The sequence below is a fragment of the Stylophora pistillata genome, chromosome 10 (assembly GCF_964205215.1).
Source record: "Stylophora pistillata chromosome 10, jaStyPist1.2, whole genome shotgun sequence".
NCBI lineage: Eukaryota > Metazoa > Cnidaria > Anthozoa > Scleractinia > Pocilloporidae > Stylophora > Stylophora pistillata.
The window spans coordinates 26095765-26109000 of NC_142528.1; the positions used below are offsets into that span (position 1 = coordinate 26095765).

Here is a 13236-nt window from a genome sequence, read left to right on the forward strand (position 1 = left end):
TTGCAAATTGTTCGTTTGTTAATCGTTCGTTTATAATTCGTTCGTCCCTTCTGAAACAGCAGTTGTAAGCCGTTTCCTAAGAACTTACTGATCACCATAATTTCATCGTTCCTAATCTCATATGTGAAAGTATCGAAGCAAAGTAACAGAACCACAACCATCGCTGTCAACAGTACGTTATCACCCACCCCTCCCTCTCCTCTCAATGCAGCCCCAGCTACTCCTCCCAGAGGCTTTCACAGAAGAACCGAGTTCATACCACTTAAGAAGCTCAAGGAAAATGGATACAAAAAGCAGAGAGTCAACTTTGAAAATCGATCGAAGAGCAAAATAAAATTTCCCATTTCGCCACGCAAAAACTTTGCCTTGGTCATCTCAACACGAAGCTTCGACAGGGGCATTGGACAAAAAAACGCCCAAGGTGGATTTTGAGACCTTCGATTCGGATCCTGTCACGCTCTGCTCAGCTGAGGAATGCACGAGGTCGAAGGCATGTTGGCGTGACGTTGAAAGGTCTCACAAATGCGAATGTGACGGGGTAGAATGCAGGGGAAGCTGGGAACTGAGTGTTCATGTTGGAAATGAAGACTATAAGGATATAAAAGGTGGGTCACATCACATCATGCGAAAATACAAACTTCAAGGAAAATATTTCTGACGGAGTACCCTGTGAGCTAATTATGACCCAATTATGGCCCAATAATGGCCTAATAATGGCCCCGTAGTGGCCCGATGATGTTCAGATCACCCACCGAATGTTTTAAAATGGAAGAGTGCTGGTAAATGCTTTGAACCTACGATAGCGGAAAACGCGACCAAGTTGCGACCAGTTTTGTATAAGATTGGTTGAGAAGCACGCAAGTTTTTTAATTTTGTTTTGTTTTGTTTTGTTATGTTTTGTTTTGTTTTGTTATGTTTTGTTATGTTCTGTGTTTTTTTCTTTTTTCATAATAAGAGAGTACAGTGAGGCAACTTGACATTTTTTCCCTTGTAGATGTGTTTGAATGGGTCGTCATTTCCATCTCCCCTACAAGTCTTATTGTGGCGATTATTGTCCTTCTCTTAAAAAGGAGACTGGGTCGCAGTAACGTCAGGCCGTTACACGTACGCACTGTGTTATATTACCAAAACGAGCCTGTCGAGAGCGCATCCCCCAATCTAAATACTGAAAACCGCCTCATAAGAGATAAGGCCGGGTGCCGCAGACTTGCAGATCCAGGGGAAGAAAACATGCGCTATATTGATATTAGTGGCGAGATAAAACGAGGCAAATAAGATCATCGAGACATCGTAGATTGGATTGACTTATACACCGACTCGGAGATCCCAGAACACTTCATGAAGAAGCAACGGGGAGGAACCATTCTTTCATCCCGACCAAGTCTTCAAAGGACCATCATTTCTACTGACAGAGACCTGAAACGTTCAGCCATTAATGCTGCGGAATTTTTATGGAGATAGGGCCAGATGATGAATCAGAAGCTTATTGAAGTTGTAAACGTATTTGCATAAAGAGTAGACAATGAAAATTAGTGCAAAAATTACATTTCAGTCGAATAGGTCTTGAGCAATGGAATAATGATTAATTACTTCAATTTCTTCCATTGTCAACATTTTTCAAAGTAGGAAGTTATTGTATTGATTAGAATTCTATTAAATTACGAACATTCAAATTATGGCCTTAGTTTTCTTGTTCGTGTAAATGAAAAGTGTACAACTGTCGCTCTCCCCTTTGCATCTATCTTCAGTATCTTGTACCCGGCATAGGTATCTGTGAGTATACCTTGAAAGCTTCGAAATACATCACCATTACTATTTTGCATCCCAACCTCCTCCTACGCAATGCTGATTTCAGAGCTTCTAGTCTGATGGAAGATTTTAGGAGAAACAAAGGACCCTGTTTAGGGAGGGGGTCTAAAAACAGCACATTGATTTGTTTACGGGTGAAATTTGTTATAAACGCATTTTGTATTAAAGGTTCCCCTAGACGAGAGCGTAATTGTTATTGTCGCCTACGACAGAAAAAAAAATTATAAATTAAAAAAACGTTGATGAATAAAGCAGGACATGTGATGTCTTCTTTCAAAGATAAATTGGCGGTAATAGCGAGAGCTGCTCTGCCCAAAAGTCATTGTCGAAACGATGAATTCTCGTTCAGTTCTCGATTAAAAAGGTTGTTTTGTCCAAAATACAAATTGCCTAAGGCGAAGCTTTTAAGCTAGCATTACATGGAATTATTAATTATTGTTCCTCTGCATTGCGCTCTTTAAGACTCGTGAATTATTCCTAGTCATTCTAAGCGTCATAATGATTATTTGCGGTCATGCGTTCTGTGAAAAATAATCAATTATTGAGTCCTCGAGACTCTTCGCTTCGAAGAGCATTTTTTTACCTAAAGTCATATAGCAAGAAAAAAAACATTTTCTTTAGACAAAATTTGAAAGATGATTCATACAACATTTGAAAAATGCACAGAGAAGTCGACTTCGATTAAGCTTCAAGGAGATGTTTTTCAATATTAGTGGGTGTCCATGGAAACAAAATTTTAGAATATTCTAGTTTAAACAGGTGCTCGGTGGCATACGATTAAGTCACAGACCAAAATGATAAAGAATCCCTCTGGAATAAAAATGTCGCCGAGAAAATTGCACGTATAGTAGTATCGACGCAAAACCATCAAAGCTAAATTTAAAGAAAATCTGGATGGAACGAAAGTGGTTTGAAAAAAATGTCTTCCTGACGAAAACTTTTCATTAATTTTCTGCTTAGTGTAACAAAATTTGACGAGAATTGAAGAGTAAACACCCGATTAAAAAGGACGGTGACGTAAGAGCTTACGAGGGAGAGCAGGTTACACGATTGTTTCGAGCGAATCACAACGTAAACATTTCCCTCAGCCAATCTTCATAAAAGTAGATCGAAATCCAGAAAATTGTAAACAGGTTGGATGTTGTAGCGGATAAGGCAGTCCAGACAAGAAGAACTCAACTTGCAGTTTTGCCTACGAAATTTTATCCACAAAAAATTGGGTTTTCAATCGTTTTTCCCGCTTATGGCTAATGACTGTGCGATATTTCCACCTCAAATGAGCGGATTGCAGATTTTCTGGCCTTCCAACGATATGTATATGGGTTGCAGCCCAAATACGCTGACACAGCTGCAAGAGAAGGTCTTGAGATCGTTATCTAAGAGACAAGAGGATGAGAATTTACAAGTGGTTCCCGAAAACAACAACGTTTTCAGCGAGGATTCCTTGAGTTCCTGTCGATTGACGCGCGAAACCCAAGACTTCTCCAGCTCAAATCTGCCGCCTTTTTATCAAGACGAAAACAAACTCAGCGTTCATTTTCCATGGAGTCCAGGATTGCATAAATCACCGTTATCGAGTACGTGTACATCTTTAGAACCCTTAAGCACTCCCACATTTCCGTTTTCGCCGCTTTTGAGGAGTCCAGGTTTTATTTCGGCGCCCAGAAGTCCACTAGCCATGATGGTGTTAAGCCCATTTGGACGTAAGCCTTCCGAAGATCTCTCCATGTACTTGCCAGAGAATTTCACTCCAGCAGCGACGTTAGAGCGCCTTGAGCGATCTATCACCAGTACAGTCTTCGAGTTTCCTTCTGTAGAACGAGATCAGGATGAAGCCAAGGAAACAGAGTGCAACGGGAACGAAAAGGAAATTGCTGACAAGATGGAGAACGACGTTGAAGGCATTAATTTTTATGGGGAGGAGGAAACTGGCTCGTATTTAAACACACGAGAGGTATTTCTTGATTTTAGGGGTACCGAGTACTTTGGAGGTACTGAGATAGTTCAAGACAACTTTCAAAAGATGCCTAATTTGAAGAGGAATAAGGAGGGACAGAAAAAAAGAACCAAAAAAGACAATATCGACTGTTTCCTAGGGATTGGTTTTAGGAATGGACTCGAACGAAAGCGTCGAAGCGAAATGAATTCTAAATATGACAAGTTGAGGAGATGTGTACCCGAGCTGGAGAACAAACAGAAAGCTTCGAAAATATTAATTCTCAGAACCGCGGCACAATACATCAAAGAAATACAGAAGCAGGATGAACTACTGAGCAAGCAAAAAGACTTAGAAAAACGCAGAAATGAGGAACTCCTGAAAAAGCTTGTAAAAATAAATTCGTAGTCCAAGCGACAAACATGAATTTTGATAACTGAGGAACTATCACATTTGCTGATATTTTGTATTTCATTAAAATTTAAAAAAAGCTACCAACAGACGATTTTTGTATGTCTCATGTCTTGTTTCTTGTCGGCGAGGCTAAGAGAATTTCTTTAAATTAATTTAGACAGCATTCAAAATGCTTTTACTGTTCTTTACTTTTTAAAACTTGGTGACAGAAGAAAGTGGGCAGAGTTTCGTCCTGTCGTAAGCGTCTCTGGGTAACGTTAACTTTGGACAAGCATTCCGCCCACACGGACGAGAACTTTGGCTTCGAAACTAACTTTGACGCCAAACAAACTATCAGACTTCTTGTCAAGTTTTTCTGCATAAAAGCCCAGGACAGCTTCAATAGATATGTGACTTGTATTTGTTACCTGTCGGAGAGATCCAGAATTTTACGGAAAAAAGATAAATTGCATCTTTATTTTCCTAAAAGTATAAGGCTCTTGTAGTCGCTTCCGGTATAGATTCACCCACGGGCAGGATTTCGCGACTTCTTAATGAGATGTCAACCCAGATAAAGACAAACAAATACTTTTGGAGTTATGATTGTTTTGTTCAGTAAAGTAAAGACAGCTGTTTTATGATACGCTTTCCTCCCACGAGACAAGGTCGAAATTTGGTGCGAACGTGGGACAAAGGGAAGTTAAAAGTCTTCCGTGTGGCATTTTTGCTTCTGGTAATTCCCACTTCGCGCGCGCTCGAAAATTTCACCATTTTTAAAGCAGATAGCTCGATCGCCATAGGTGTCATCATCATCATCAGTCTTCTTCGTGCTCTGTTGCCTTTCATTTCAGAGATCTCCTGTAGCTTGAGTGATCGGCATGAATTTTCTGTTTTCTTCTTTTTTTTCTTGGTTACAGACTCAGAGTAATTTTCAGCATCTTTACCCCATAACTCCAAAGATCTGTTTGTTAATTCTCCCCTCTAGCTGCTACACATTTCCTTTAGAATTAGTTACGAGAATTTGGTGTTAGATTAATGTAACAACTTCTAAAAGATAGGTTTGAGTAATGTCATTACCTGTTTGGTGGATAATGTATGGACATTATAAGGAGAGGTTACTTGTTTAAGATCACTCCTGGGTCGAAACTGTGCGAAAATTCTTGCGCCCAGGGCTAGGGGCCTGTTTCTCGAAAGTCCCGGTAACTTAACGGGCACGAAGCCATGTTTTAAAAGCAAAATTTAAAGGAGAGGAAAGCAGGTCTCTTTAGCCGATAGTTTTATTGTATCATTTTCAAAACTTTCGAAATCCCCATCTTGAATGAAGACAGAACAGCTTTACGGGCCCGTTAAGTTACCGGGACTTTCGAGAAACAGGCCCCTGCAGGAGTTGAACAGGTGGGTTGGCACAAACCCTAAAATGAGTTCCGAAGGGTATCCCCGTCCCCGTCCCCGTCCCCGTCCCCGTCCCCCAGTCTAGTTCCAAGTTGCCATTTGTAGTGAGGTTAGTAAAAATAACTGAACAAACCACGATGAGAGGGTGGATCGTGTTAATGTTTTTCTGTTACTGGAGTGTTCACTAAATTACCAAGAATTACGCTAACTACAAATATTTTCGTTTGTTTATGTCAGTTCTAGCCTTGGAAGGTTAGGATCATTTGTCGCTGGAGCTATCATTGTTACGCTCAGCTGATCAAAGTCAGCGATACCTTTGCTATACCCGAATTAGTAGTTGTTGATGTGAAAGAAAACACTCACAAACAAAACATGAAGAAGAAGCTTTGAACTCAGAGATAAATTCCATTGTCAAACTAATTTCGGGGCAAACGTTTCGTGCAAATAATTGATACAGTTGATTGTGGAAACAAACTGGTAAATCGAAAACGAATTAACAAGACTCTAAAATTTAATTAAACTCCTTAACGGCCTTAACGTATTTATTGTAAGTAGACTTGAGATTAACGAACTTGACTCTGATGATAACTTCCGCTCTGGCTACCGAAACATTCGTCTTTGTCAGAATCAACAGATTTTTCTTCTTTAAGAATACCCCACGAACGAACACACTGTACACAACTGTTCAAATTCTGTTCTGAATCTTTAAATGATTATACAAAGATTCTTCCATGACTTTCATAAAATTAAGATCCAAAACTGCCCTGACTGAAATCTGTTCCTATCTCTTCTCGAATTTGTTCAGAGTCTAAAGGAAAAACTTCCATCGTTAATTGGAATCGCCTGTGAGAAGAAAGCAAAAATTTCAGATTTTCCACTTTACTAACTCTTAAAAAAAAGGTGAAAGCGTCAAAACGACCGAAGTTTGAGTTTGGTTACAAAAAGTTTCTTACTGCTTCCGTCACTTTCTGGATGTTTTGTAACACACTGCTTGTTCGATTTCGTATGTTGTTCGATTTATTCATTTATAAAGCGATAATGTTTCCTTTCCCGTAAGAATTTCCTTTTCCTTTCAATGCATTACTTCGGTTACTTCCTGACAACTATGACATATAAACCAAAATTTGACCGATAAGGCTTTTTAAATCTGATATATAACGTCTGGATCATTCCATTCTCGCATCTCAATTTAATTTGCGACAGAAAAGAACTCAAATGATACGCCACGCAAACGTCTCAGCCTTGCTAAAGATAGGAATTTGAAGAGCAGGTTAAGAACTGAACGATCTATAACTCTGTCATCCTTTAAAAAGTTCGCGCGAAGTAGAAGAGATATCTCTTTAAAATTTAATTTGTACCGTGTACGTGCCTACATTTCTTAAGCGTGTGGAAGTCTTGCGTTTTATATCACGAACTTTCAGCTTATTTCTTTTGATTCCGCTCAAAATGCCGTGCATGAAGTTTTTACGTGCGTTTATTAGTTTGGTACAAATATAATTCGGCTGCGGCAAATATCTGATTGATATCAGAACATCAATATTTTTAGAATCCATTCATTTAAATTATGTTAAACACGTTTGCGAAGCAGCGAGAAAGTCGATGTTTCGCACGAAAATGACTTGATCACGCGATCAAAAATATCTTCAGTCCCAGTTCAGAACATTTCCAAAGAAAGCTTCCTTCGAACTTGAAGGCTATAGGGAAGTATTTCTTTACACAAAATTTTGAAATATCCAAAACGGATCGGGGGCAACCTCATGGTTAAAACTGAAGCAATCAATTGCTATGGCAACGTGCTAATATATTTACATGTGTTTCTCGTATGCTTAGCATCGTGAACGCGACCATTCCAATTTAGAACTCACGACACATTGAAGCAAAACGGATCATACATTGATGATGCGTTGTTCGCACGAGTCTACTGAATAGCCTTCGAGACCAAAAGCGAAGTCAGAGGAGAGTTGACTCATTTTACCGTTGTGTGTTGATCAAAATGTTTGCTTTGAACGACCAGTCAGCGATGAACGAACGGACCGAAGAGGACGTCGATTATTTATTCCTTGCAAGCACTGACTCTTCTTCTTCGTCAGAAGATGAGGGTGAAAGCGGTGATATCTTCAGTGTGAGCTGTCACAGTAGCCACTTTAAAAGGATGAAGGCCGAGCCGGAGCAATGCAATGAGTTCGCCATAAAACGAAGAAAGTTTCACACGCAGCTTAAACTCCTCGATTCAGATCTAATGTTGATGACAGTTGGCGTAAGCAAACCAAGGAGCGCTGTCGAAGAATCGTCACTTCGTCCAGTTCGACGTCCGAGGCAGTACCGCGGAGTAAGAAAATGTCGAAAAACACTTATGCAAGATAAACATCCATCGATGGATAGAAAAATTAATTCCTGACATTTTGCATCGGCTACGGTTGACTGCTATATTATGATCGAGAACGACTGAGCAAAACTGTTTACGCAAATTTTCACTTGGCAGGAAGGAATTGCGAACTTCTTCGACAGCTTGCAACTAGCAAGTTTTGTCTGTCACAAGAAATCTCTTTTTTTCTAAGGAAGACACTTCCCAACGGATTGATCATTACAGAAGGATTTAAATTTCCTAATTGAAGGACAAACTGTAAAGTAAAGAATAGACACGAACCTTCACAGTTCGAGCATAGTGGAGAAAGAAATAACACTATGTGAAATTAAGAGACTTTAATCTCAGAGAATATTATTGAAAAATATGTATATAGAGATAAAAAAAGAAAAAAACACATATATACTATTTATTCAAGTATTTATTTCTAAAAATGACGATAAAATCGGCAAATATGATATGAATGTTAAAATAGAAAATGAGTTAATAAATTTTTAGCTGTTCTGAGAAATTCTCAAGTGTTCGTCAATTAAAACTGACGCTTGCAGTCTCATGTTAGGTTGACTAACGTGTGAAATACATCCTAGAGAGTTTAGCATTTTATACATTGGAAATATTCAATCCGAGTTGTCAGAAAGCAACTGACGACCAAAACAGTGACACTACCGAATTACTATTTTGTTTTGGTTACAACCACCTTTGCGAAGTCACGCTGCTACCAAAAAACATTTTAGTTCTAACTGATTTGCTGACAGATATGGACTAACACTAAAGCATTCTTTCAATCGAAATATCTTTTCAAAAATGAATTAGGCAGAAAGTTATTCATTGTTTTGTCATGTTACCACGAGTGCGAAAGAGTTGTTTACCTGTTTATGGTCTGTTTGTCACGTTGCTAAGGAAACCACTTGAATATGCATAGTGAGTGCAATTAAAAGGAAAATCACAAGATCGAGAAGGAAAAAACAGAAAATAAAGCAAGGTAGTGAACGCTGATGTCGTTGCAGTCAACTTTTCCGATAAACACCTCTCCTTTTCATCCGTATGGAAAAATAATACTCAATATTTTTTGATACTTAGACATTGACGAGAACGTCAAGACTCCGTCTATGTCACGTGGTAATTTGTATCACTCTCGTGGGATATCACATCATCCCGGCACAGAAAGCCTGATTGTGCTCGGTAAACTATGTTTGCTTACGCAGCACTGAACATATGTGATTACTGTATTGCTGTTATGGTTTTTGATCACGTTTGTATGAACCAAATCGTAAGGACAGATGATGACTTATGTTATGAATTGAAATTCGTCAGCGACATTTGGTGATCCGAAGCTAAAAGCAGTAGCTAAACACAGTCGCAAAAATGGTTTTTATCAAATGATGTGACTGAACCATCAAAACTTTGAAGAATTGATCTTTGAGGGAAAGTGCTTATAAAGATTTCAGCAATCAAAATGTACCCTTTTGTTTTTTTTGCTAAATTTGCAACCGTAATGAGGTATTCGTGCGTTTACGTGGATCCTTCTTCAGTCAGAAACAGAGAACTGGAAGCCAATATTTTTCAATATTTTTCCAGAAAGTTTGTTTTCTCAGAACTTGATTTTCGATTTTGTTTGTCACGGAAGTGTAGCTAAGAGTGGACATGGGGAGTTTGATTACAAAAGGAACCGGAAGTGCATTAAAAAATGACCAAAAATGTACATACCGGCGCTACTTAGTCAGATACAGAGAGCTGGCATTCACTGCCCAATATATCCCAGAAATTTTGTTTTCTCAGAGTTTATTTTCCATTTTGACTGTGCACGGATTTAACAACCGGAAGTTGCTGAAAGGACCAAAAATGTACATACCATCAACCTATCAGTATATTGAGTCGTATTATCACGAAGTATGGCAACATAGTTAACAATTTTCAAACTTTACGTACTACGGGATGGACGCCTTCATTTCAAGATAGGACAGTGTGAGATTAAAGTTTTGCCGTTGTCACATGTTCAATGAAAATCACATCATTTTCTCTACCCATCAGATGCAACTGAGTGAAGCGGATTGCGGCTTGCATTGGTTGTCCGCTTTTCCCGCGCTTTAAGCCACTCAAGTCCTTCTATATTAACTTCTCATTGGTTCATTGTATCATTTCCCTTTCTTCTGATTGGCCCTTCGCCATACTAAATGGATTGAATCATAGAAATCAAATGGGAAATGGGAATAGGAATTTAGCAGTGGACAGACAGTCCACAAGGTTGCTCTACTTGTCCACTATTTTCTGGTCGAATTGGAATTTGAAAAGTTAGTTTTTGTGGGAGGAGGAAAACACAAGGATCAGGAGAAAAATCCTCGGAGCGAGGACAAGAACCGACAAAAAACTCCACTTACATGTGAAACCAAGTCCGGGAATCGAACCCGGGCCACAGCGGTGGGAGGCCAGCGCTTTCACCACCGCTTACTTTAGACCGGCCCGCTCACTTTGGACCGCTCCACTTGATGGCCCGCAATACCACTAAAACTACCTTGAGTCAGACTCGCTACCTTTTCCCTGCAGCCTTTCTCGCTAAGTTCTAAAATTGTTCGACCTTTTCCTCTCCTTCATTATTATCGTTATTACCACCATTATCATTATCACTATTATCATCTTGGAGACTTGCAATTGATCTAACTAAGCATTTACATTTACTCCTAGATTAATTTACTCCATTTTCGCTGCATTAATTTTTGCAGTGGGGAAGGACTAGAAAGGAACATAGGAACCATTCAAGAAACCAGCTTTATAAACAATTTGCTATTATCCCAAATATCTCTCTCTAAGCATTTACATTTAATCCTAGATTAATTTACTCCATTTTCACTGCATTAATTTTTGCAGAGGGGAAGGACTAGAAAGGAACATAGGAACCATTCAAGAAAGCAGCTTTATAAAAGACTTGCTATTATCCCAACTCTCTTGGTTACTAATGAAGAGAGCTATCAAGGTGATTGCACAGTTGTCGTTTTTAATTACAAAAGATCCTTTTTCAATGCACCCTTAGGGAACAAAAATGCCTTTCTCTAGAGCGTCTTGCCAATCATTTCCTCAATGAATTACTGACACTTAGCTTGCAGGTGACAGTCTGGGTTCAGCTGGGGTTCACTTGTAAAAAGAACAGATAACGCTATTCAACTGAGAGATCGGTATCCAACGGATGACTGTGTTAACAAAACGCACCGTGCGCTATCCACCGGAGAGAGATTTATCCAGTAGATAGCGTTGTACGCCCTTTGAACAACTGTGCCCAGTAATTTAAAGTTCATGTGCGTTAATGTAATGGATTCAAATGCAAACGAGCGACTTTGACAACGAACAAAAGACCAGCGATCTAGAATTTCTCAAGTTTGAGATCGAAGTAAAGGAACCAGTGATCTGATGTGGCCAAGGGTTGTCTAATTAGCAGAAGAATTTTTTTCAATCTTTCCTACAACAATTATTCTTGTCCACACAATTGTACCAGTGGTGTTTAAAGTTTCTTTATTTGAAGAGTAAATGGGCCACGTGGAATTCGTAATAAATGCGCTTAACCCTTTGATAGCGAAAACAAAATCAGTGCCGTGTTTTTGCTTTCTTTTTGTGGGTCCATTTTTCGGAAAACCGTTAACGAACTTTTAAAAAAAATTATATGATATGATATGATACGAAATACAATAGTGAATTTTCCACATTAAGCGTCGTAAAGAATTTGAATGACTTTCGCGGGTTTTTTTTTTACAGTTTTTTATGTGCTAATTTCAAAGAGGCAGTTGAACTAATTCTAAGAAGAAATTGTCAGCTGTGTCTATGAATTCAATGCTACATCAAAAGGCCTTTGTAAGTGAAATACTCAGCTGGAGATTTTGGAAACCCTGTTTTTTTGAAAATTTTTTAAGCTTCCAATTTGTTTAGTGAAAAAAAATTGACCATAGTTATGTCATCTCTTGGAGCACTAAAGAGTAGACTATTACATGTACTTCCCATAGTTTTCCTTGCTGTGAGAACCAGCCAAAAGCTCCGAACACAAAAGTTTCCTTCTCATTTTTTTTGGCAAGGGCTTTTAATTTAATTTAATTTTTTTTTTAAGAATGCTTTAGTCTTTATCGCCAATGAAAAACAAGTTTTTTTCCGGCAGGCACTATTTCAAAATGGACGTTTTAGTGAAAGTTTCCCTTTTAATGGCTTAGCTGGTAGAACCAAAACAATTCCATTGAAGAAAAGGTGCTTGTTGTAGAAACAATCTAGGTGGACATATTCAAGTTGTTAATGGATGCAACATAGCGTCACAAACCCACCACGATATTAATGTCGAGAAAATTATCTGAAAAATGTTCTAAACTCAGTTTTCTAGAATATAACTCTTAAAAGCAACTGGGTGTGTCGAAGAAAAAGGCATCTAAAAGTAGTTAGCGTTAGCTCTCTTAAACTTCTTCTTTTCCCTGGAAATAGGCTAAAATCTTAAGAAAGAGCACAATGGACGCTGATTTCAACGCGCTAAATGTCCACTCCTTTTGTATTTTACCAAGCAACCACACCTTAAAGACATGGTATGTATGAAAAGTGTCAATATCGAACAAAAGACTGATTTTTCTTCGAGGTGAAACGCAATTAAAAGGAGTTTTTCGTCGAATCTTGTTTTTTCCTAACAGACCTTTGTCCTGTCGGGATAAAGAAAAGCCATGTGAAACTGCGTAAAAAATTAGATTCTTTCCACCATTGTTCGTATGAAAACAATGTTTCTTTTAAAATTTCGTTTTAAATGCATTCGGCAGGGGTTCTTTTTCATAGAGAGAGAGTTTGTGAAAATGTCGGCTTTGTAATAAGGGCAAATCTAGGCAGTGCTAAGTTTTTTCCACATCTTCGCCCATTTCAATAGAAAAACGGTTGCTTAATCATTTTTAGCGGTAGCTGCTTCGATCTGACTTGTAGTAAGACTATTACAATGTGTTATATTGTGTTTTTTAATTGTTTTCTTTTTTTTAACAAGCTTGGGAAAGACTATAGGTCTTTCTCAATAATCGACGTCGCCTTTCACTGAAAACAGTCCACCACTTTAAAATATTGAGGCAGGTTTATATTAGATATCGATTTCCAAAAAAATAAACTATTTGTTTTCCTCAAAGGTGAATGTCAATGGAACCAATCGAGTTGTGCGCTCTAAGAAGTCTGCGTGTCGGATCGTTGTATAAAGAGCGTCTATCCAGTAACCAGTGCCAGTAACCAGTAAACTATGGTGCAATTCAATAGTTTTGAAAAAATAATAAGATGAAAAGATCAGAACGTTCGTTGATGCTAGAGTAACTTATTAGTTTTAGAGCGCTCTTCGATCAATTTTCAG

General features: G+C 38.5%; 2 protein-coding genes across 2 annotated transcripts; both read left to right on the forward strand.

Annotated features, from left to right (window-relative positions):
- Positions 1 to 352: 352 nt before the first annotated feature.
- On the forward strand, positions 353 to 1676 carry LOC148722409 (uncharacterized; the record flags this gene model as incomplete). Its single annotated transcript, XM_088737043.1, has 2 exons — positions 353 to 647; positions 956 to 1676. Coding segments are annotated over 2 exons (615 nt in total), but the record flags the coding sequence as incomplete, so codon positions are not given.
- Positions 1677 to 2640: 964 nt separating this feature from the next.
- On the forward strand, positions 2641 to 4239 carry LOC111323012 (uncharacterized). Its single transcript, XM_022926268.2, has one exon. It carries the CDS (start codon positions 3053 to 3055, stop codon positions 4151 to 4153), a length of 1101 nt encoding a protein of 366 aa, XP_022782003.2. The 5' UTR covers positions 2641 to 3052; the 3' UTR covers positions 4154 to 4239.
- Positions 4240 to 13236: the final 8997 nt, after the last annotated feature.